At 41.3% G+C, this 25,077-nt stretch overlaps 2 protein-coding genes across 3 annotated transcripts in view; one reads left to right on the forward strand and one right to left on the reverse strand.

Annotated features, from left to right (window-relative positions):
- On the reverse strand, positions 1-22,202 carry PDSS1 (decaprenyl diphosphate synthase subunit 1). The gene is made up of 11 exons (XM_063149631.1): positions 21,897-22,202; positions 20,266-20,330; positions 19,292-19,415; positions 18,797-18,927; positions 11,970-12,111; positions 10,807-10,918; positions 10,609-10,718; positions 4,928-5,008; positions 4,635-4,748; positions 1,194-1,274; positions 1-481 (listed from the first exon to the last, which is right to left on the reverse strand). Exons 1-11 carry the CDS (start codon positions 22,185-22,187, stop codon positions 341-343), a joined length of 1,392 nt encoding a protein of 463 aa, XP_063005701.1. The 5' UTR covers positions 22,188-22,202; the 3' UTR covers positions 1-340.
- Positions 22,127-25,077, forward strand: part of LOC134414631 (protein adenylyltransferase SelO-like) — a 24,877-nt gene continuing 21,926 nt past the window's right edge. The window contains exons 1-4 of one of the 2 annotated variants that reach the window (XM_063149517.1): positions 22,127-22,360; positions 23,723-23,841; positions 24,078-24,206; positions 24,923-24,987. In XM_063149517.1, coding sequence (XP_063005587.1) covers positions 22,186-22,360; positions 23,723-23,841; positions 24,078-24,206; positions 24,923-24,987 — 488 coding nt within the window. In that variant the 5' untranslated portion in view covers positions 22,127-22,185. The remainder of the gene's footprint in view (positions 22,361-23,722; positions 23,842-24,077; positions 24,207-24,922; positions 24,988-25,077) is intronic. The other variant, XM_063149507.1, reaches the window with a different exon arrangement.

The raw sequence follows: 25,077 nt of genomic DNA on the forward strand, positions 1-25,077 counted from the left end.
AACAGCTTCAGTTTTCATACACTGATTTATATTTATTTTCATTGTGGCCTTTGTGCATCAACATGTAAACATCTTCCCCATCCCCCACAATCAATAGCCCCCACTAAAACAATTGTACAGCACAGTTTGATTTGCTCTGAATTGCATGGCTTCCTTCAGTAAAACACTTTAAACTTTAGTTTAAAAAAAAAGAAAGTAAAGTAAAACTTAAAAAAAAAAAAAAAAGGAGGTGTTTTAAAAAAATAATTTTTGGTGGCTTGTGTTGGAAGCAAGTAACTTTTGAAATAAATGTAGGCACAGTCTGGTAAAGTAGCTGCCAGAAGGAGTGGAAGGAGCTGTCTCACTTGTCCCGCATGAGAACCATTTCTGTCAGGTGCACCAGGGCCTCTCTCTCGGGGGACGGGCGCAGCTTGCGGATCTCGCGCGTGGCCGCGTGGCAGTAGCGCTGGGCGAGGTAGGTGGTTTGCTGCACACCATCACTCTGAGGGACGAGAGAAGACAGGGACCTGATCAGCCTCCTGCTGCCTCTTCCAGGCACAGGGAGGTTCTGCAGTCAGTAAGTACCCTCATACATTCTATTCTGATGAGAAAGGAAGAGGATTCATTCTGTAATCGGGGAAGCCCAGCTACCTGCCACAAACTGTCCCAGTACTAAAACTCATCCATGCTAAAACAGCAACTCGGCCATTACAGAACACCACTGGTATTAATAACAAAGTACAAACTAATGGTTTATCCCTTCCCTTCCTGCCCTAAATAGAGATGTACAAAACCCCCATGCTATTCTGAAAAACAGGTAATAATTTGGCACAGATCATTACTCAGTCTTTTTAGACCAGAGTAATTTAAAACTGGTATAGGGTGTGCACTGCAGTTACAAGACTGACTGGAAATGCCATGTCATTTATACCAGCTGTTGAATACAGCTATGCCTCAGCTGAAGAACTGAGTTCATGTGTGAGCTTTTTACTTACGCAGATTTTATGCTGTTGGAGGGGAAAAAAGAAAAAAAGTTCTTCAGTACCTAGCATTTCTGCTAAAACACTGCCAGAGGGAGAACTGAGTTGTTCTTACTTGGCATTGTACATTGCATGCTACTCAGGAGGTATTTGCCAATACAGCCTTGCTATTTTACTTGAGAGGCAATGAATTTCAGACTAAGAGAGAGCAGAAATATTTGATATCAGTCTTACCTGCAACACATACTTCCATGCACGCTCAACATCTCCTGGCTTACTGAATCTCCTCATTATCATAGCATTCATTTCTGGAAACTGAGCACAAAGGGAGAAGGGTTTGTACTTGCTTTTGAGTTGTTTTCCATGTAGCTGCCTGCCATGCTAAGGTCAGAACACCACCAAAGTGCAGCCCTCTTCACTGTCACTGCTACAGGTATGGCTTTAGGTTTGTACTTGCAGTCTGCACAGGAATATAGCAGAGCCCAAGCATTCATAACTGAAACCTGGCTCTGCTGGCTGTAGCCAGTTGGAAGCAGAAGTCAGCACCTGCCATTTTATCATGTTAAGCAGATGTTCCAGTGTGGTAACTTCTGATGTGGCTACTGCCTGGTGAATAATCTGCATCAGATACTCTATCACAGGTGATGATCAGTGTTGGCACTCCTGGAAGAAGCACCTCTGCCCCCAGATGTACAGAAAACCCAGGATGTTGGTTGTTGCAGTATTGTACAGTTCAACTTGTAAAATCCCCTCATGGTAACACATTGGCTGTTACATTCTCTTACATTTTCCATTGTGCTGGTATTTTATATACACAGATTTTTTTTTTTTTTTAGTAAGAGAAAAATGTCATCTATAAGGTATTTTGTTTTCAGCCATGTAGCATTTGTAGTTAGCACTGCAGGCTCAATTCCCTACAAATCAAGCAGGTAACTCAAGTCAGTTGTTTTGAGAAAAATCACATCACTTAGGTAAAAATGCAGCCTCTTTCTTAAGACAGCCTAGAAACAGAAAAACCTAGTGCTTAACAAAATAAGGCTACAACTCAAGGCAGCTACTCCACAGAAGAATTCTTTTTAAGGGAAAGAAAGAGCTGTTTGTTCATCTTGCCTGAGAGGATTAGAGTCAAACAAAGATGATTTTATTGCCATATACTTGTAAACAATGATCTGCCTTCCTTGCACACCTTTGGGCCTGCAACTGCAGCTTTACAACCTCGTTCAGGTACAAACATGTAGCAGCCATCAGTGCTGTGACAGTCTCCTATTACTCATACACAGTCCTGGAGATGCATTCAGAAGTTCAGTGATGACTCATCCTTCATCTAAAAGAGGAAAGTCATGGCTTTTTCTAGATCCCAGCTTCCTTGCCAGGTAGTGACAATTTAATTGCAGTGTTCATGCAACCAGTTTTCACATTATTCATATTTACAGTTATATAGGATGCATATGGGATCACTTTTTATATTTAAGCACCAAAGGACATGAAAATCCCCAAACTTGTAAGGCAGAGCTGTTATTAGCAATTCTGCCTATTTAGTGGGCAGCACATCAGCATTTAACAGGAATGCTTATAATAAAAATAAACCTTCTCCAGAGCTGTACTCGTTTAAGAGGAGCTTTAGAATTAGCATACACTAGTGGATTTCCTTAAAAAATAAATGGGGTGTTGTTTTTTTTTACAGAGAGAGCTAACTTTAAATACTGAATAAATAGGTACTATATCAAGGTAAACACTTTTTTTCCCTTAATATTCTAATGCACAAAGGTGTATTTCAGAGGGAGGGGAGAGGATAGGAAGAAAAGGTATATGCCACTGAAGATCCAGAGCACATTAAAAACTAAAGAATGTTTGTCAGGAAGACAACTGGAAGAGTACCAGCTACATAAAAGGATAGCAGCAATACTAATCTGAAAAGACAGCCTATAATTAATAATTACACTTTGGACTGTCTTCAAGTCCTGGCTCATGAGTTTTTTTCCTCAGACACAAATACATGAAATATCTTTTAGTAGCATCACCAGTGTCAGTTGAAGCTCCACATTTTTTAGCACTCATGCTTTGTTTATACATCAGTTAAGTCTGCAGTGCTGTTGTTCCAGTTTCTTGAAAACAGCAGGACATTTGCAGCAAAGAAACCTTCTGGATAATGCAGAAAACTTTATAAGATGGTCATATTATATTTCAATGCAAAAATGTCCATTTCCCATCTATCAAAGATATAAATGAGGAAAAGCATTTAAAAGTGGCCTACAAAGAACAAGATTTTAAAATAGGACTGACAGATTTTATTTTATTTCTATATTGTGAACTAATTTATCTTGTAAAGCTAATTAAAAGATAGATGAAGTTCAAAGTCAGAGACAGACAACCCAAACAAATGAATAAGAAATAGTTTTAATTTAAAAATTGGAATATTCAACACCCACAAGACAATCAATGTCACCCATTCTCTGCCAAAACTGAGTATTTGCAACATGCCTTGTTTCCTTCTGCACGCGGCTTTAGCACACATCAAAACAGTTTTACAACTCCATCCTCCCTCTCTGCCTGAGTGTCTCACTGTTCTTTGGACAGCTCCAATTGCTGATGACACAGTTCTGAAATAATCATTCAAAAATATGCTTGTGAAGCCCCCAGATGAGTATGGGGAGACACTGAGGACACAGAGAAGGTTGTTCTCAGTATGCATTCATCTGCTTTGTCAGTTGGCTGATACTCTGTGCTCCTGTCTGTTCTGAGATACAGATCCTTGGAAATGCCCAAAGGACAAGGAAGCAAACAGATGTGAATGCTCCACCTCCCCCCACAACAGGCTCTTTTAGAGGGGGAAGTAAATGTCAAAGTTGTTGGGCTTTTTTAAATGATTTAGAACTTTTCCCATGTCAAGCTCAAAGCAATTCCACTGAGAGATCATAGATGAGAGCTCTGCTGGAACTAAGTGTGCCAGCTTTTATATCACACTGTGGAGCCTGGCAGGAAGGACTGCTTTTTAAGTCCCAAATCTGCTTGTCTCTGTGAACAAGACACTAGAGCAAGGAATTAAACCAATTTCTTTCCTTTTTATGGATTAGCACCAATTTTAATGTCTTTTCATGCTGCTCATGCTTCTGTTTTCATTTTGCTCCTCCAAAAAATTTTTAAGGCACTGAAAATCTTGACCAATTTTAAGCCTGTTTTATTTATGACAGTCCCTTTTCTCTTACCCAACCTTCAGACAGGAAACCTACTCATGTTTGTAAATGGATAATACTTGAGGACAAAGAGATGAAAAGATCAAATCCAATAAATAAAGGTACCCACCTAAAGGCAAGGCAGGGATTTCAATTCTTGGCCCCAGATGGATACAAAGCCCAGAACAAGGCAAAAAAGCCTACATACACAGTCAAGCCTGGGAAGATGATGTCTCAGGAGAAAACACAAGCAAGAAGCTACTTAGGAATAACCTACACAAGCTGTCCTAAAACTCAATACCCACAAGAGCTTAACAGTAAGTAGAGTTGTGCAGGAAGGTGTTTCTCAGAACTTCTTGTGTGTGCACAGAATCCATCAGATACTGAACCCACTGATTTGTCACATGTGCCCAGGCTCCTCTCATCACTGACACTGGAGATCTGATGTGTTTCAGCTGGCCCTGTGAGGAGCAGTTTGCATTTTTCATTCCTGCTGACTTACCTGTCGACAGGCAAATAAGACAGGGCCTGTGGCTAATCCAAGCTTGAGATCTGCTGCTGTTGGTTTCCCCAGGTGGTCAGCACACGATGTAAAATCCAGCACATCATCTATCAACTAAAAAAATAAATATAAAGATTATTTAAAATTTCTTTTTCAAGTATTAGAGCTAAATACAGAATAATCCTTGTTAAAGACAAGAATTGTAGGAAGGATTAAGACAGCCCACTTTGATTTCTAAAGCACTTTGGAGAAGTTTAGATTTTAGATTTCATTTAGTTCAACAAAAACACTACCTGAAAAGCTATGCCAACGTTTTTTCCATACTGGTATGCAATCTCATGAACTTTGGGATCAGGGCAGCCTAGAATTGAAACCTGAAAAGACAAAAACCCCAAGTAAATAGAAAGCTTTACTTAGCTAAAAGTTAGCACTTTTAGCCCCTGACCATAGGTGTGACAGCCAGCACAGGCTGGAGGGATCTGGGAAAGGCAAAAAAAGCTGACTTGGGCACATTCTGGCTTATCTCGGTTCATGGAGACACAAAACTGGCCAAGCTTACTAGAAAACAAGGCTGAACAGCAGTGCAGTATTAAAACCACATTCACATCTGCAAAGAGATTAGCTTCATTAAATATTTATCAGGCTTAGAAATTACAATGCAAGGATAAAGAGAGAAGAAATGTGGATGCACTTTACATGCAGGGAGGGTAGTAGTTGTATCCAGTCCAGTGATGGGGAAATTAAACTAATTACATACATAAATCAGCCAGGGGATAATTGGAGGTCAGATAGCAGATAAATGGACATTACATGTGTCATAAAAGATCACAGAGCTGGATGTGTTGGACCTGGTACAGTAGGGGCAGACATAAGGCTGATTGTTTTTAAGGTGATGTTAACTGTATCTGACTTGCTCAGGGAGATGACTTGATTAGCCTGCAGGCAAAGCTACTGAGGGATAATTAGTGGCAAAGACAAGACAGCAAATGAAGAAAGCACACCAAGCTCACAAAGGTATCACTAAACTGAGATAAACAAAACATTTTACATGAAAGTACAATCAACTACTTGAGAAACAAATTTTGCTGAATAAACTCCACAAAACTAAAATACAGGACATTAACTAAGGTTTGAGAATAACTATCTTGCCTTGAAGTAAGGGCATTTATGCTATTTGCATTTATGTACCAATTATACATTTTGCAAAATGAGGTTGGTTAAATACTCAGATTTATTTCAACCTTCAATAAACCAATTAGAACAGGGGACAAAAACCCACCCTGGTTCATTGCAGGCATTCCAAATCTGCTGTGACCAACGCAAGGAGTGAAGATACATTTTACCTAAGACTAAAAACATATGCTAGGAAAACACAATATAAAAATAAGTACGTGTGTGTGTGTGTATGTACATGTATTCCTCTTTAAGACTCTGTAAGGCAGGATCATTAAAAACGCCTCCAACCCCAAAATCAGCCCCAAACTAAAAGCATGTCCAGCAGTAGCTTTGAAGGTGAACATGAAGATGGAAATAAGAAACAATATTACATCCTAATAAATGTGATGCAACTTGCACAAAATGAGAGATGATTTCATGCAGCAGTGCACTTCATATCTGAGCATCAGAACACTTCCCAGTCATAACCTGCATCTGTGAGTAACTAAACCCCAGAGCAATGTGGATGACTGAAAAATTAACAGCATCATACAATCTCCACTTTTACTTAAAAGAGGACAGTATAGCAGGAAAATAATGTTACTTATCTCTAATAATCATAGAAAATCCTGAAGGCTATTAAACAGAGTGAACTGCAAATATGAGATATTTAAATAGATGTTGCTAGGGGCTATCAAAGTAGAACATTTTGCCTTTTTATCCTCCTTTTGATGTTTGTCTCTTAAATAGCAGTATTTGCCCGAAGACCTAACATCAACTGCTAACTTTCTGTTGCTTCTATAATATAAATCACATAATGTCAGCATGGCAGGGGGACTGCATCTACCCTGTTCCAATGAAATCCTTACCTACTTCCACATTTCATTCCCTGTGGAGGATTAAAATACAGAATTCAGTGACAAAATCCTGGTCAATGGCAAAAGGTTGGAGTGGGCAGTAGCTGGCAGAGGGTGGGAGGAAGGGCTGTGTAAAGAAAAGAGCTTCCTCATTTAACATGAAAGGTCAATTCTTGTTCATAGACAAAAAAAGGACAAAAAAATTAAAAATTTGGGAGATTTTTTCTGCCAGTCATCCTCAAGTGAGCAACCCTCTGGCCATGACCACATAATAAACCTGCAGTTGAGTTGTGTCTATCAGGGAGTTTCTTCAGGATGCAATTTCTCACACTGCTGTTGAGGATTGTTGCCCCCAGCTGGACACTGGCCGGGCTGCAGCCAGGCAGCCTGGCACTCCCACAGAGTTTAACTGGAGCTGTACTGGGATAATGCTCTGGATAATACCCACATTTGCAAATACAAATCAGGATAACCAAGTCAATACAGTGATGTGTTTAAATGACAAAACTCCCCCTTAGAAAACAGCCTAGAGCTCCCCAAATAGGTATGACTGGCTCATGACAAATTTAATCTTGCAAGAATTCAGGCCTGTCCTCCACTAAATCAAGATGAAAAATCCCTCCTAATACCAAGTGGAACAAATTCTTTAGGAAAGTTCTTTGAACACAGAAAAGCAGGACAATCTCCTTGGTGTTATTTCAAACACACTTTTTGCAACAAAAAGGTGTTTCTGTTATGTTATATGAGAGACTATAAACCAATTTTGCCTCTTTACTGAATTTCACATAATCAGCTCTGGGTAGACACATCCTGCTCTGATATTTAATATGTGACAATATGGCAGCTGGAGTTGAAAGCATTTGCACATCTCTACTAGTGCTGTATAGGTCAGAGAGGACAACCTGCTGCTGGGCCAGAATTTGCTTGAATAAACATTACAAGAGATGTTTGTTCTTGTAGTCCTAGATTTGTGGCCTCCATGGAAAGGAAAAGGCTCTAAAATGTTCCCCTTTTCCAGCTATTCTCCTCCATGCCCATCTCCAGAAGCAGTCAGGTTCCTGCCTTCTCATTCCTGGCTCATCCACTCCTGTTTTTCTAGAAAGGAGCAGTGTTCCTCTTTCCAGGAGAACCACAGAATAGTTTAGGTTGGAAGGAAACTCTCAAAGTCATCTGCTCAAGGGAGAGTTTACTTCACAGCCAGAGGTGTTATTTTCCTGGGCACCAGTTGCACATGCTGGTAGGGTTTTGTGATGGAGCCCTGTGCACACACCAAACTAGGAACTGGTTAGAGCAGGAGCTCACAGAATATCCAGAGCTTCAGACTATTGGTTTCTTCAGTGCCTTACACAAGGAGGCACAAGCTTCCTCCTAATATGGAAATCAACAATCTCTAGTGCACCCTTACACTCAAAGCAAGCAGGATTTAATCCCTCATCTGAAAGTATACCATGCAAAATATAAATAGCTTTATGAGGCTCAGGAATTCACATTACTGCAGGGTTTAAAAAAGACAGAAAACCTGCTCAGGTTATTTTGCTATCTCCAGTTGGCCTGATGACTAAACAGAAATTCCACTCCAGCTTTATTGTTTCTGAATTCTTGAACTAAAGTCACCTCATGTTTCTCTGAAAAATGCCTTGCAGTAACTAAGGTTTCAATGACTCTGGGCCATCTGGCACTGCCTCATTTTACAATACACTTTAATTGAAATTTTGGTAACATTCCCCCATGCAGAACTGTTGTAGAAATAAACTGGAGACTGGGATGGCTCTTAACATCTTGAACAGACTGTTCTCTCCCTAAGTCCTAACTTAAAGAATTTTGATTTAAATGCAGTAAAGCTTGGGTGGTACAGAATGCATTAATGACAGTGTATGTCTTGTTTAGATCTTTTTGCAGGAATACTCTCCTCTTCCATTTCTCAAGCATGGCACCATGGAATTCTAAGGTGCCACCTGAACCTGTCTGACATCTTCTTTCCAGGTAGTACTTGTATTTATTCAATCACAGCAACTAATCAGGTTTTTCCTATCATTAACAGGAACACAATTGCTTGTAAAACCCACAGTCTCTCCTCTTAGTTTTGTCCCTGAAAACAAGATATGAATACTCTTGATTCCCTAACTGAATTTCCTTTCAAGATAGAACTGATAATCCTGCTTATCATTTTTGCTACAGAAAACAGAACTCCCTTCTGATTCCATTTCTTCAGTAGCCAAAGCCACCTAAACAAAAATATCTCAACACCTACATGCAGAAAAAAACAAAGAAACAAAAAAACCCAAAACCAATTCCCTCCCCAAAAATCCCTTTTAACTGCTATCAATAGAGCTCTCCTAATCCACACAGAAAGAAACTGAGGGAAACACACATATTCAACTCATTGGTACTATGTGCAGCAATCAGGATTTGCCATGAAGAGAGACCTTCTCTCTCTGTTTTCCTTTCTTTCTAACACAGATTTTACAGCATAAAGTTCCAGCAGCTCAGCAATGGAACAACTCAGACCAGCCACTAGAAGAAAAGCAGCCAAACACCCCCCTGACCAGCATCACAGCCTCAGTCTTAAGGGAAGTGCTTAAATCTTTAACTCTTGCAAGTCATGAAAAGGAAAAAGCTTAAATTAGCACATCTGTAGGGAGAATCCACCCAATGGGAATGTGATTTCTTCCATCTGCAAAGATTCTTTTAGGCAGACTGTCAAAATGAATATTAAAACTTGTCTATGTTTTTTTCTGGGGTAGCAGAATAATGTGAAGTTCTTTACTAGTCTAGGTGCCTACTGATATAAAACAAGACTTGCAGGAGAAAATTGTCAGGGTCATATTGCCATTAATATGAGCAATCCAGAAGACTTTATTTCTTTCCTCCAACTAGAATAAAATGTATTTTCCCACCCCCAAATCCATGTGTCTCATTCTACGTGATCATTTTGATGTAAGCAATTTTCAACTGCTGTCTGTTGCACAAATGCACCAGTTCCCTGAGAACAAAGGAAGATGATTAACACTGGCACAGATTTTTTAGTCTAATTCTTTAAGAATTCCCACTTGCTATGGAATCCATTAGCTATGCTGCCTTTCACTAAAAAGAATAAACAAAACTCTCTTTTGGGGTGAGATTATTGCACATCTCTATTTTCTGCACTAAAAGTGAACATCTACTTTTGTGTAAGAACATAATCTTGAATTGGATTGGATAATCTTGAATCTTTTTGTAATCAAGTAAGAGAACCGAGTGACAGGGCTGGATAAAGTAATTGGCAATTAAAACATCCAGACAAATCCAGTACATGCTTCTGGCTTTTTACAATGTGATGTAGAGATATCAGGAAAATGTTTCCACCCAGAGGGTGGCTGGAAAAGGCTCCCCAGGAATGTGGTCCCAGCACCAAACCTGACAGAGTTCAAGAAGTGTTTGGACAATGCTCTCAGCACATGGTGTGACTCTTGGGGTGTCCCATGCAGGGACAGGAGTTAGACTTGATGATCCTGATGGGTCCCTTCCAACACAGCTTATTCTCTGATTCTATAATTGTTTCCTCCCACTGTTACCACTTAAGGTCTCACTCAGCACCAATGAGTAGGGCCAGGTGTTAAAGATTTAAAATCAAATTATAGACTCAAAAATTATCAACTGAGTTTAAAACCACTGTCTCAAAGTTCCAGAATTTCATAAATTGAAGATTGCCACTGTTATGACTATTTGAACCTCATTTTGATTCTTGAGAATAACAAGATATCTGTGTATAAATAAAAAATTCGAAGAAAAAGTGAAAACCAATATTGGAGGCTACACAGCTGAACTGTGATAAAATTCACAATCTCCAACCCTTTCACATTCTGGCAGAATACCATTTCAGGGTTTTGCTTTGGAGGGTCTCCAGAGCAAAGAGCAATGCTGGTTTAGCTGTGAAGCTTACAGTATGGTATGTTAACTTCAGAAGAGACAGACGTACATACTGCTTTACAACTGTTTGCTATCAGACTCGCCGTCTTCTTAAAAGTCTTCTCGAGGTAGTGAGCAAATCTCTCATTCTCGTTTTCCTTGGAACCCAGCTGGAGGAATTCACCTAAAAAGTTGCACAGAAGGGAGGTTTTATTTGTGGGTTTACTGCTTAGGCAGGAAAATTGGAAGATTAAAACAGGAAAAAACCTTACCACGCACCAGATCTTCAATCACCTGAGTCAGAACAGAGATGATAGTGGTATTTCCAATTCGTGCTAAAGCTACAGAAGCAGCTGAGAGGATGAAGTCACCAGCTAGAACAGCCTAACAACAACAACAAAAAGGTGATCCCTTAAGTTTTCTCCTGTGTTACTACAGACCATACAAGTTCCTTTAACTGTAAGATCTACTCACATTACAAAACTTTCCTACATAAAGCACAAATATCTCATTTTAAGAGCGAAAAAATACATAACCAAATACTGAAATCTGAGTAATTTTTGAGTCCCTATCATATAGTACTGGTTATATTTTTCTGTATAAGCACTGTCCCCTCTGTATGCAGTATGTGTTGGCTTATGAAGTTTTTTGAACATTAGTTCTCTATTTCACCATTCTCTTGTGGCTGTTACACCATGTGAACTCTGAATTACCCCAAGTTCATTCCCTGTATTTTCTGTTGAAGACCTTTCTCATAATGCTCTGTAAAGAAAACACCAATTTCAAAAAAAAATTCCCGCTGACTGAAAACATTTTTGCATCCACCACCGAATCAGCATTCAGGATGAGGTACAAGTTTAAAGTATTTCAACAGCACTGCAGAGAATGGCACAGGGAATGCCAAAATCAGTAATAATTAGCAATAATCACAGAATGGGCCAGGTTGGAAGGGACCAGAGTTATCTGGTCCAACCTCCCTGCTCAAGCAGGGTCATCCCAAAACACATGGCACAGGATTGCATCCAGATGATTCTTTAATCTCCCCAGTGAGGGAGACTCCAAAGCCTCTCTGGGCAATCTGTTCACATTCAGGTGAAACTTCCTGTGCATCAGTTTTTGTCCTCTGCCTCTTGTCCTATTACTTGAGAAAAGCCTGGATGCATCGTTGTGACACTGCTTTCAGATACTTACAACGAGGGCCCCTCTCAGTCATCTCCTCTGGAGGCTGGACAGGTCCAACACTAACACACTTCAACCATTCAGTAGATAATGCTTCCAACAGTTCAGAAAAGGAAAACACATTGTCTCACCCACAAGCCGTGCACACCTCTTCATATGTTTTCTGACATATTCCAAGACCTAGCCATACAAACCTCTAGGTATTTGTGCTCTGCTGAAATTCAAAGGCAAGCCTTGCACCTATTAGCAAACTCACTTTCCTCTCTCCCCAGATTTGATTAAGTGTCCTTTTTCCTCTGCGAGAATTTGCATCATCAATGACATCATCATGAACCAGACTGGCTGTATGGATCATCTCAGCAATTATGGCCACAGAGCGCTGGCTTGCTTGCACCTCCCTAAAATCAAAAAACAAGAACTGTCAAATAATTAAATCAATTCTGTATGCTGCAATACACTACAGAATCTCTGTTAAAAACCAAACAAAAATGTTTCTCTGAAAACAGCTGTCACAGCTTTTTCCTGGTCTCACCCCTTCTTTCAAACCTGGAATTAGGAAGACAAGAGAAAGTAAGATCACATTAGTACAGTAAGTGCAGAGGGATGGGTCCATCCTCATGAGGCCTATTTCTACATTGCTGCATTAACAGTACTGCAAAACTCCTGTGTTATTGACTGTAATCCCTCTAAATCCAGACTGCAATAAACAGCACAGCATCAAGGATGCTTGGCTCCATGTCTGACATCTGGAAAACAGCAGAGAAAAGAATGACAGGTAGCTCTGCAGATGAGTTTAAGTTTTCCTTATCTCTGTTGCTCTACCTATAATCATGGCATCACAAACTCTCTACAGCTGGATAACTCTACCAAGCAGCAAGCTGGAGAGATCAGAAGGAACAGAAACCTGCATTCTACATTTGAAAGATATAACTCATAGATCTTATCCTTTATGTTATCTGATTACCTTAAAACCCCAGAGGTTCTTCAGAAGCCTGAGGAATTAACTAGAATTCTACTGCAAGCACTTTAGGACTGTAAACACCAAATACCCAACACTTACTGGAACTCAGCTTTTGGGAAGATTTCACACTGATGATTCAACTCTCAGTAGTTCACACCATTTTTCTTTTTTTTTAAACAAGGTGAAAAGAAGGTAAGGGAAGAACACAGAAGCAACTATCTAGAGAACAAAGTTGGCAAAAGGCACATAAAAGAGCCAACCTAGCTCACACAAAGGACCATCTCCCTTAGTATCCAGCTTCCACTGTCTTCTGGTATTTTTCTGTTTTCATCATGGGTTACATGCAGGGTCCCAGAAATGGCTATCCCAGTCAGCCCTGCCTCATAGGTGTAACAAGTCCACATGGACATTTAAAATGCCCCACATACAAAACAATAACACAAAAAAACTAAAACCCACAACACAAGAAAGAAACTACTTCTGATATATAAATAATGTACTTCTGGTACACAGACAACAGAGAAAATCATACAATTTTACAGGAGAACAGAAAAAGAACTGAGCCAGAAGGTAATTTCACCGCAGCTAAGGGAATTTAAAACTTTCCTGCACTACCTATGTCCTTTGAAATGTAGTGATTAATCACAAAATGAAAGAACATATTGCAGTCTGCTGACATAACACTGCATTCTGACACCTAGCTCTACACACAATTCTGCACTGCTGTCAGTGGGAGTTCTACATCCTGAGCAATAGCAGGATGAATGGGTAGCTCATAGGCTGTGAAAATATGGCTTTTACACAACAGAAAATAAGAGCTGGAAACCTTCATAGTTGTTTGGAGGCAAGTCTTAATGCAGACTAGTGATTTAATCAAATGCTAGTTCAGTGTAAATAGTTTTCCAAAACGAATTACTCTTACTAAGTAGGAGAAAACTTACCTTCAAAAAACTGTAAAGGTCTCCAGCCTCTTTCATGCACTGCTCTCCTTTTGGGGATTCCCTTTTTCATTAATTATGTCAGCAGACTGGACTTCCTGCTGGGAAGCAGCAGTAAATGGCAACACTCACTGACACACTGAAATATTTCAGTAGTATGAAGACAGCACAAAACCAGTTATTTCAAAAGCAGGTTCTGAAAAGTTCTGCATTATACTCTATCTTATCTCTGACAATGACTAAAAATGGCATAGGAATGTTCATGGTTTCCAGAATGTTGTATCAAATGTGGCAATTTCATCTGAAGGGGTTTTAAAACTACTATTTCCACAAAGTCTCAAGCGAGGTTCTACCCACTGCTGGCAAAAAACATTCTGCAATTGTTTCCTGCATGCATCTTGTGAGACTAATTCTAGATCAGAGCATGCCTACTTTTAGGGTAAAACACACAAACCCCAGGATCTTTCTCATCCCCTGCCATTTTTCATTCAGCTTCTCCTGCAAAACAAAAGCAAAAAGTGGCAGTAACTGAATAGATAACAGCAAATCCAGTAAGTGGAAAGATGCCATTTTTAGGTCATTCTCAAAGTAAAGACACCCTGAGCTGATGTATATTTACAAATATTTTAAATGACTAATCATGTTCTGTCCTTCAGTAGGACCCCCTGCTTGATTCAGTGATAAGGTTTTATAGATGTGCTGTACCCTGAGGTGTTTTCCATTACAGAACTTGCTTCATGAACACTGAACAAGCCAAGGCTGACCACACAGGTTAAGAAAGCCCAAATGTCTCACTCCAAATATCCCTGTCCAAAACCAAAACAACCAACCAAAACCACCCAGAAACGGTGAGGGCCAAACTCAAAACCACACAAACCAGTATTTACACTCTCCAACAAAAAGCTTGGAGGCAATGTGTTTGCCAATAAGTAAATATTGCCAGTTTAAGGACAGGAAATGAGAATAAGAACTTGCAACATTGTTGTGCTATGGCCACAGTCCTTCAAGCATCAATCTCCTGCTAAGGCCCTGGGGCTGAAAGAAGCAATCAGCACAGAAACAGAGTCTGTGACACAGAAGGGCACTGCAGAACAGGGGAAGCACAGAGGCTGCATGTGCTAACACCAGAGAAAACTGCAGAGCAGCTGGCACTATGGGCTTTTAACAACAGCAGTTTGGAGGAGTGAAGCAAAAGGGAACTAAAGGGAACTAAGGTTGTTGGCAGGTTCTATCTTTAGGAAACATTCAATTTTATTTTATTGCCATTTTATTTCTTACACTATTCTGATAAATTTATTTCCCTCCCTCACCCACCCCCCCAAACTTTTGTGCTCACTGTTTTACCTATTATTGTTGTATTTCTTTGGCCCTCTCTTATTTGCCTCTCTCTTTTTGGTTGTAGCAATAGAAATAAAAACTCTCATTTGTGAACACTTTGGAGAATACAGAAACACTAGGTCCTGTCAGGCTAAGTGATAATTCTGTGAAGTTCTTCACAGGCATGTGAAGAAATCCAGGCAGTGGATGTGTGAAATTGAGGGTCTGCATGACCCCAACTTAAACTATTTACAACAATTCTTGCTCTCACACAAAGCAAAGTTGCTATCAGTAAGCAAAAAGCCACTGCCCAGGGGACTTAAAGATTCAGGGTAGGACTTAGGACACTTAAAACTTCAAGAGCAAAGAAACAACACACTTCAGACACTTATCTTTTTGGCAGTAATTCAGATAATTCTTTATACAACTGTCATTTTCCTTATTATGACCACAATAAAGTGACCCCACTCTAGAAAAACAGTTAGCCTGGTGAGGGTATAGTAAATACCTCACCTCATTCAAACCTAAACATAAATGATCAGTGTCACCTAACCTGCAAGCAAAGCCACCTGGCCATCCCATTCTCCTGAGAAACCTCAGCTATTCTGGAGGAGAAGAGAAAGAGGTCTCCTGGGATGCCTTGTAAGATCAGGACCTGTAGCCTTCCCAAACTGTTATTTTAACAGCCAAATAAGGAAAAGTATTACCTTTTATACAAAAATTGCAGAAAAAGAAGAAAAGAAAATGAAAAAGCAGGCAAAAGCATGCTGGGTCCAGCAAGTTATATTACAGTTAAGAATGGCAACAAGATGAAGGAGAAAACTGAACATCTGCAATGCAAACCCCCGAGGCAAAAGTAAAAAAAATGCTGGGGATGAACAGTACAGGATATTGGCTCACCCTACAAACCTACAGATACTGTGGTCAGTCTCTTCACATGTGGGAACCAAAGCCTCAACAAAGAAAAACAAGCCTGGGAGAAGAATCAGTATTAACTGAGGAAAAGAATGATAAACTGCTTCAAGAAAAATGACAAATTGAAAGTGAAAAACATCTTAAAAAAAACACTGGGAGAAGCAAAATGTAAGGCAAGTATTTTCCCCCCCAGGTTTGTAGAAGAGTAGCAGAGTTAAAAATATGCAGTATTACTTCTCTACATACTCAATTTTCCTCACAAACATAAAAAAAGTTGCAAGAACAATTTGCCACCTGGAGACAATGTTGCTTTAAGAAAGAACAATAATGAATCAATCACAGTATCAATGTGAACTGAAGTGTGTATATATATATATATATATATATACACACCCAGAGCAGGTGTAAGACAGCCTGCTTCAATCAGCTTGAAAGCAAAAGAGAAGAAAACATCCCTAAAACTTTATCAGCTCACAGGAACTGGGTATCCACAGTACAAATGTAAATTCCTTTTGCATGGCCTTGCCAACCCTCAAAAGCATTGGCCACCATGCAATAACCAACAAGCAGTACAGTGAAGACTTGTATCAACATAAGGGATATTTAACTACAATCACAGGCTTGGAAAAATTGGCACAGGGCACAGAACAGGAAGGTAAACACCCCGAGATTTCATTCCATTCCTTTGCTGAAACACTTTTGTTCTTGCCACTCAGAAATTCATTCTAAAAGCAACAGGACAAAGATGGTGACTCAGCCTGATTTGTACTAGGAACGTTCAGATTATTGAGGAGGCCTTTGAAACACTGAACATATTTTGGAGGTGCTGATTAGAACCACAACAGATGTACAAACACTGCCAAATGACACAGGCATCTAGAAATCAGAGGACTTATGCTGAGGGCTGGCTACTGCAAAGCAAACACTTGCCCCAGGAATATGCGGCACCTTCTTACTGGCATAGGGCAGGTCTCAAAACAGGCCCTGATAGTTTTGAGACAGCATAACATGTGGACAAGAATATGTCCATGAGCATATACATATGTCAAAAGACAGCAAATACACTTTGAGCATACAGGCAAATTCAGTCTTTCTACTGCTACCTCTCTTTGATTCACTGCTCTACTCCCACACTGTATGACATCAGTTCCAGCCTTCTCAGTACTGCACACATGACTTTGTTCATAAGCTTTTCATGCTACACACTATAATGAGATAAAACTATTTTTACCATTATTTTCATTCCAAAGATGCTCCAAAAACTCACTGTCCCTGTTGTTAAATCTCCTCCTAAATTTCCATTCTCTTAGAAACATAATGCTTTGTTTTAAGTAGGTCTTTCACTCTGTTCCTGATAAATTTGTAGACCACAAGTCTTCAATCTTCATGATTATCCTTGCAATCCACCCCTGAAGCCAGCTGGACTTCACTTATTTTGAGCACAGGGATCAGGCAGGCTGATGATCTCAGGAAGTGTGATATACACTCCTGTAGCTGACCTGGATGGCTGATGCATGCTAGGGTATCTTTGAGGCTTTTCATAACAAAGGTGGTTGCAAACCACACTGGGGTTATGCCCTAATGGGACATCTGAGACCCTACAAGCTCAAGCAGAAAGTTTTGGTTTGCTGTACTTCCTTACATTTCACCACAGATGGATGATCATCAAGAATGACTCTGCCATCAAAAAGTGCCCTCCTCACACTCCTGTTTTTCATGTCAAGATCACCCATGAAAATATTAAGCCAGTCTGTGGCAAAAGGTATCCCTGAGGATTTGCACAACCAATATTGTTCCTTTTGCTATCTCAGAGTCAATGACAAGAAGCAGTCCTGAACTGACAACAGAATCTGGCTGAGGCAAAGTTCATTAATCCTGGATGACTTTTCCTAAAACAAGAGGAACGGGCACACAGAGGAAAGGACACTGCCAGCTCAGTTTTGCTTTCTCCTTCATAATTACATTCACATAGTAGGGGCTACAGGGGGAGGTGCTATCCATGCAACAAAATACATGCCATGCTCTGAGAAGTAATCAAGTCCAACAAGGCATTAAACTAGTCCTACAGAGAGAAAACGGTGCAAGAGCTCAGAGAAATCCCTTAAAACCGACAAATTAGTCTAGAAACATTTCTGGAAAGGGACCAAAGATCATCTACTTGGAATTCTATACAAGGCAAGACTGGAAGCATAGCTGGAAGGCAACTGGAGAACACTCCAGCCAACATCTTTCCTCAAAATGCAAACATAGCAGCTGACAGGAAGGTGTGGAGTGAAGCATCTGCAACGAGCCAGACTCAGGAGTGACAGAGAATACAGGCCAAGCATGATCTGCTCAGTTAAAACTGCTTTCAAGTAACTTGGAGATCATAAGGATTACACCAGACTAATTAGCTTAGAATCTTACACAAAGTGTAGAAACTTGCTACTAGAGGGTGGGAAAAAAAAACCTCTTACTGTTTTCAAAATCTCACAGCTTTGAATATAATCATACCAGCTCTTTAATAGCTTTTCTGCACAATTACTAAAAAAATCTCACAGCAAACTTATCACAGCAAACTTCTCACCTGTGACCAGAGTTTAATAGGAACAGGAGTGGTTACAAATGAAAATACTTAATGAAGTTTACATAGTTTCAAAGAGTATTAAAGGTTCTAATAAAGCATTTATGCAAGAAGGTAGAATTGACTAAAAGCCTTACAAATATAGTAATTCAGCAACATTATTTATCCACCCTGCTTACAAGCACAGTATAGTCCACAATTTAACACATGGAAATATGTAGTAAACCCAGCAGTTCCTTTTGCACTGACAACTACAAAAATACAGCTTCAAGATGGAACTTGCATTCAGGTTTTCCTGAGGAGCATTTTATTTTCATAAAGTATTTTTCAGAGACACAAGAATGATAACTTTCGAGCATGATGTGCATATCTGAAAGTGACCAACTCACTTGGAATTATTATGGTGAATGTTGCAAGCCCGAGCCATTAGCACCACAATCATTGGTCGAAAGGCCTTTCCCTTCCCATCAAAGTAATAATCACACATTTCCTTAAGTTCTGCTGCAGACACCAGCAATTCCTATAAAAAGGACAAGAGCATTTCAGCATAGAAGTCACAAAGTCAGTCTGCTTAGTGTAAATAAAACAGTATGCATGTATAAGGTTATTGCTTACATTCATTCCACCCAGTGTAAGCTTGAGTTATTTTTAAAATTACTATGAGTAATCTGAAATGTAAATGATGCATTCCAGTGCTGCAAATCAGAAAAAACAATTGCATTCTGGTTCCATAAAATATGAGAAATGCTCCATTTGCCTTCAGTTTAAGTTGCAGACAGCAGTTCATAAACACAAATAACATTACTTCAATAAATATCCAAACTGATGGCTGCTATTAAAAACAATCATCATGACATGCCACCATAGTCACCAAAATCCCATACCTTTTTAATGTCTTCATAGAGATTCTTCAAGTCTTTTCTACCAAGTTGAAAAGGGTCTTGGTATTTTTCATCACTAATTGTCTTACTGCAGCTGCACCAGTGGGATGTACTTGCATGATGAAACCTGGGGACAGTGTTTTTCAAGAGTAGGCTTGTTAGAAGTCATGCTCCCCTGATTCCCCATACAGAAACATCTGAAAGGGTTTCTTTCTCTCCCTCTCCCATCACACCCCATTTAACCAAATGGCTAAAATATATGAAGACATCAAAACACTCCTTTTCAGACAGTAAAGATGCAAGGACAGAAGAGCTGTGTATTGATGATCATAAAGCTTTGGGACCTGGCAAAGTGCATTTGGCAAACACACACACACTCTGCCCTTAAGAGACCCCAGATATTCTGAGACACAGAACACCACCTTGCTCTCCATCTATTCCTTTTGAATACACTATGGATAGTGTAGCCTACATTTGGAGATAGAGCCCTCACTTCTGGAAACCCAACTGTTCTGTTACTTTCTTCCCTCTCAGGTCAACTCCTGAAAAAATATTCCTGACTTAGATTTGATATTTTTTCCTTTGTATACCCAGCTACATAATAAATTAAATCAATACTTCCAGGTAGCGTGATGGTGCTAGGAAAGTTCATGAGAAAAGGATGAAAGCTCCACCTGGATGCATTAAGATGTATTTAGCTTAGGAGATTTGTTTGTTTGTTTCCTGGATTTGAAGTTTCTTCTTCTTCTAATGTTTCCTTTCCCAAAGTGAACCCTATGTATTTTCTTGCAACATTCTTGCTTTGCCTGTTACTCTCCAGGATAGATGACTGAGATTCAGACTCAGCCCTACAGCAGCAGTCTATACTGGAGTAAATAACCTTATTTTCAAAGTTTACAGCTCAGAGGTGTAACTGCCCAGTTCACCCAATAACTCTGTCCTCACCCACTGCACAGCAATGTGAATCTCCAACTTACCGCCAAAATATACTACATATTTTTGGAAACGAGAAAGTTGAACTTCTTTGGGTAATGTGACACATCTGCAAAAAATAAAACCAGGGACAGTTTATCAGAACTTTAAACTGCCAGAAAACATTTGACTACAAAAAAAAAAATGTACTCATCACCATTGCTCTATTTCTCCATTTTAACAACCCAGCAGCAAAGGGAGTCTCATAACCCCTTCCACACCACGTGAGACCCGAGTGCACCCTTCACCCGGCACACTGACCTGACTCGTCTGCTCCACAGCCTTGGACTTTCTCCCCTCGCAGGCCCAGCCCAGGAGGCTTATCACTTAAATGACCAAAGCTGCTCCAATAAAACCTTGCTTTTGCACTTGAGCAAGGTGCAATTTTTAAATATTTCCTGCCTGGCACCAATCAAAGCATAGAGAAAAGCACGAGCTGTTTCAGTACACTAACAGAAAACCACATCCTTGTTTTCTCTGAAGCAATTTCAATTCCGCCTGATGTTCATAATTTACAGCTGCCCATCTTCCCTGCTAAATATCCAGAACCTGACTTCCAAATGCAGCAATCTCTCCAAGGATCCCTCCCTGCAGGCAGAGCTCAGGAGCATGGGGGAAGGAAGGCACTCTCCCAGGTACAAGATTCCAGCAGAAACAGGCTGAGGAAGGAAGTACAGCTTTTACAGATTTTACTCTGCTCCTGGGAATGCTGCCAGGATGTACCGAGCCCTGCCCAATGCTGGGCTGAGCCAACCTAAAATCACTGCAATCCACGTGTTCGCCCAACCGCCTCTGGAAAAACTCACACAGAAATGCTCAAGGAGACCTGCTCCTGCTCCCCGTGCCTCAGCGTCTCCTCAGACGTGGATTAAAGTAAAGCCTCTCTCTCCTTGGACAGTGGGAGACAAACAAAAGCCCTGTAAAGGCTCAAGGGCACTCCTCCATCCTCCGTGCTTACACAAGGCCGTGCAAGGAGACAAGGCAAGGAGCTCAAGCTTATCACAGATCTGCAACCCACTGCTGTCTGACTTCAGTGTCCGGCCCTAGGGCTGAGACATTCCCAAGTCGCTCTCTAGAACCTCTCACCGCGTTCTATCGCTAAAAATAGCTGATCCTTCAGCGCGGGCACCCAGAGACTCCGTCCCTCCCTCACACTGCCGCTTGACCCTGGAACAGCGGCTGCTGCGGGATGCTGGACGCGCTCGCCAGAGCACTGTCCCTGAGTCAGGACAGCCAGAGCACCTCAGCGAGGCTCAGAGCAGCAGCCTGGCCTTGTGAAGAAGCTCACTGAGAAGGCAGTGAGCGAACTGGCCCCGTTACCGCTCACAAAGCTAACACACACAAATGCCTTCAAAATCTCACATAATGAGAACCGCTTCCCCTGCTCCCACCTAGGGCCGGCTCCGAGAGGCTCACAGACTGGCCAGCGCTGAAAACCCCTAATCCGGAATTTAACCTTGCACCGAGCGCGCTCCTGCCCCCAGCAAGGACCCCCCGGCAGAGAACCACCCCCGGGCCGTGGCGCTTCCCGGGCGGAGGCTGCGGGACGCCGAAGGAGCGGCGGCCGCGGGTGCCCGCCCGGCCCGGCGCCCCCCGCCCCATTCATTCCGCGCCCGCCCGGCGCCGCCGCACTCACCGCCGCGCTGTGGGCCGGCGGGACGCGGGGGCCGGGGCTCGGCACGGAGCCCAGCGGCGGAGCCCGGCGGCACCACGAGCCGCTCCGCCACCACCACCGCAAGGCCATGGTGTCCCCCAGCCCCGCCGCACCAGCACCGCCTCCCGGCACCGCCGCGACCCGGACGCGGAAGCCCCGCGCCGCCACCGCCCTCCGGCCCGGTGCCGGGCGGGCACCCCAACGCCCTCTTTGGGGGCGGGAGACCTGAGGCCGGGTTCGTGGGCGGCTCTGGAAAGCGAGGTCTGCGGACATGTGGTGGCGGCCCTGGCTGCCTGCCTGCCTCGCCTGGAGCTGTGTGGCCGCGCTGTGCGGCTCCCGCGGGCTCTGCCCGGCCCCGAACGCCTCCCGCCCTCAGCCGGGTCAGTGCCCGCGGCGCCGGGCGGCGGAGCTCTGCACCTGGGCCCTGTCCTCCGACAGCCTCCTAGGTACGGCCTGCCCGGTCCCGGGGCTGCGCACTCTTGCCCTGCCCGGTCCCGGGGCTCTGTACCACTGTCCTGCCCGGTCCCGGGCTCTGTACACCTGTCCTGCCCGGTCCCGCGGTCTGTACACCTGTCCTGCCCGGTCCCGGGGCCCTGTACTCCTGCCCTGCCCGGTCCCGGGCTCTGTGCTCCTGCCGTGCCATGTCCCGGGGCTCTGTACTACTGCGTCCTGCCCGGCGATTTTGCTTGTTGAGTTGTAGCAGCTCCTGAAGCAATAACTAAGACCTGATACACACAGTCAAATATAATTTTAAAGTTAAAACTAGATTGGTCATAAGGAGCTTTCCCCACCCCCCCGGTCCCAGTTATGTGTTAAGGCAGAGTTGATAACCTGACACATCTCTGGAAGTACACAAAGCATTCTAGCTCTCCCAGCTCTCGGGCATACAAAATGAGCTAATTGATATGATAACATTACAGAACTAATTTCATCAGGTGATGCAATTACTTATGAGCATTAAGAAATAATCATCAGTGATTAATCTTGTGGCAGCTGGCTATAAGAAGATCTGTCATTAGAGGCAGTGAGAAACACGGCTAGCAGCAAGGCTCCAAAGATGTTAGCTAACTTAAAATTTTTACAAAACAGTGTCTATGAGGTACTGAAATTTTATAATTAATGTGGAATTGTAAGATTGTTGCAAGCAAAAGTCCATAAAGATGGTAAACCACGCTGGTTTAAAACAATATTTGTCCTCTGTTACCATGGAAAAGGGCATAGAGTAGGTCTGAAGGAAGAATGAAGCACAGCTTCTGAGTACACATGTATGCTACAGCAAGAGCTACATCTTCTCACCCATTTATTCACTGTTTACATTACTCAGAAAAGATTCATCTGTTTTCTTGGGTTGTGTGGTGATCATTGCTGCATATGGAATGTACACAGCCGTTGCTGGTGCACAGTGACTTAAATTTGTTGCACTGCATTGTTCAGCTGTGGAGAAAGCTGAACTTCTCTATCTCCTGCAGATATCTGTTAGGGTCTATAACTGAGTGTCACACCAAACTGCCCAGAGACTGTTCCAGTCACAGTCTATTCAATCTATTCTTAGAAATGATTTAGATCTTAAAACTAGAATGTCCTGATAGATTCTTTAAATCAGTCCTTTTCAGAAATTCCAAACAATAAAATCCTAAATTTATTTGGGCTTGCTTTTCATAAAGGCTTAGTATATATAGGTAAAGTTGTAATATTATAAGTTTTAATTGTTTTTAAAGCATTTTAGCTGAATTTAAGAGGAAGCATATTAAGAATAATATGATTAATTATTTTTTATGCAGCATTTATTGTCTGTTTCATGTTTACAGATCCTTTTCCAGTTGATGTGATCCAAGAAAATTATGTCCGTAATGTGAGAAATTGCATTTTTTCCGTTGTCTATCCTACACCTTTTAAATCTAGAGTTCGTCTTGTAGCTGTTTCAAAGGTTGGCTATTGTTTTTTTATTCCTCTCTAACTAGTAGAAATTAATAATACATGTACTAAAGTATATTTTAATATTCATATGTTGTTTATCCTGAAATATCTTTTCAATAAATACTTTAAACAAACAGAGCATTTAAAACATATTGTGAGATGTCTTTTAATGATGAAATCTGTAGAAAACATGTTCATTACCACTGACAATTTGATCATATTCAAGTATTATTTTTTTTTCTCCAGGATGTTCTTGAAAATATTTTGGATCTTGATATATCTGTCAAAGGATCATCTGATTTTCTGGAGTTTGTCAGTGGTGGCAAAGTGATATTTGGGTCTGTTCCACTGGCCCATAGGTATGGGGGTCACCAGGTAAGTATGGCACTCGTTCCTCCCGGTGGAATTGTGTGGGTCTTTGTGAATTACACCTGGATAATACCTGTGAGTACATGAGTGAATGTCTGTGAGTACATGAACACTTACTAACACTTTGATTGCAAACTTGTTCTTCATAATGGGCTGCAGGTGGAAAAGAACTATAATATCCTTCCACTGTACCCTGTTTACTTGTTCTGCTTTTGTTTATGCCTGAAGCAAATTATGTTTTTAACTTTCATTAGCTGCTGAGTCTGCTTAGCACCCCAGCAATCTGGCCAACTATTAGTATCTAATACTAATAGCTCAGAGGAGTGGAGAAGGACAGAGCCTCACTGCAACACCATGATTACTAAGGTTCAAGTTCCATTGAAATGGCTATGATTATTCATGGAGAAGAATGCTAGAATTTGACTTGTAATTTCCAATTAAAGAAAACCAAAGCAAGCCATGTGGGTTTAAAGGCTCATTATACAAAAGACAGGTCTGTAGCTGTACGTTGTAGCTGGAAGGTTAAAAAAAAAAGAGGATTACTGGTGTTACTGTGGTTTTCTGATTCATTTTTGGAGTGAGTATGGAAGTACAGCTTTAGGGTTCAACATTTTAATGTGAGCAAATGTGTCTTTTGTGAGGACCTAGATTTAATCTGTATTGTTTCAGTTATAACTTCTATAAATGATAGAGAACAATAACTTGATTTTAATTTTTGTCAGTTTGGTAGCTGGGCAGGTCAGCTGGGGGATGGAAGAGCCCACTTGATCGGAGTATATACAAACAGGTGTGACTTTTTTTTGAGTGTCTGATTGAACTCTGTGTTCAGTCTAGCTGACTCATTGTTAACCTGAGATCTATTGTTAGAAACACCAAT

The sequence above is a fragment of the Melospiza melodia genome, chromosome 1 (genome assembly GCF_035770615.1).
Source record: "Melospiza melodia melodia isolate bMelMel2 chromosome 1, bMelMel2.pri, whole genome shotgun sequence".
NCBI lineage: Eukaryota > Metazoa > Chordata > Aves > Passeriformes > Passerellidae > Melospiza > Melospiza melodia.

Bases quoted from the DNA above. Each gene is read 5' to 3' on its own strand.
- PDSS1 (XM_063149631.1), bottom strand. From the start codon at position 22,187: ATGTCCGCAGACCTCGCTTTCCAGAGCCGCCCACGAACCCGGCCTCAG. The intron at 10,919-11,969 runs GTGAGTTTGCTA...TGTTGTTGTTAG, and splicing joins AAATCTGGGGAGAGAGGAAA to GCTGTTCTAGCTGGTGACTT. The intron at 10,719-10,806 runs GTAAGGTTTTTT...GCAACTTTTTAG, and splicing joins GATTGAAGATCTGGTGCGTG to GTGAATTCCTCCAGCTGGGT.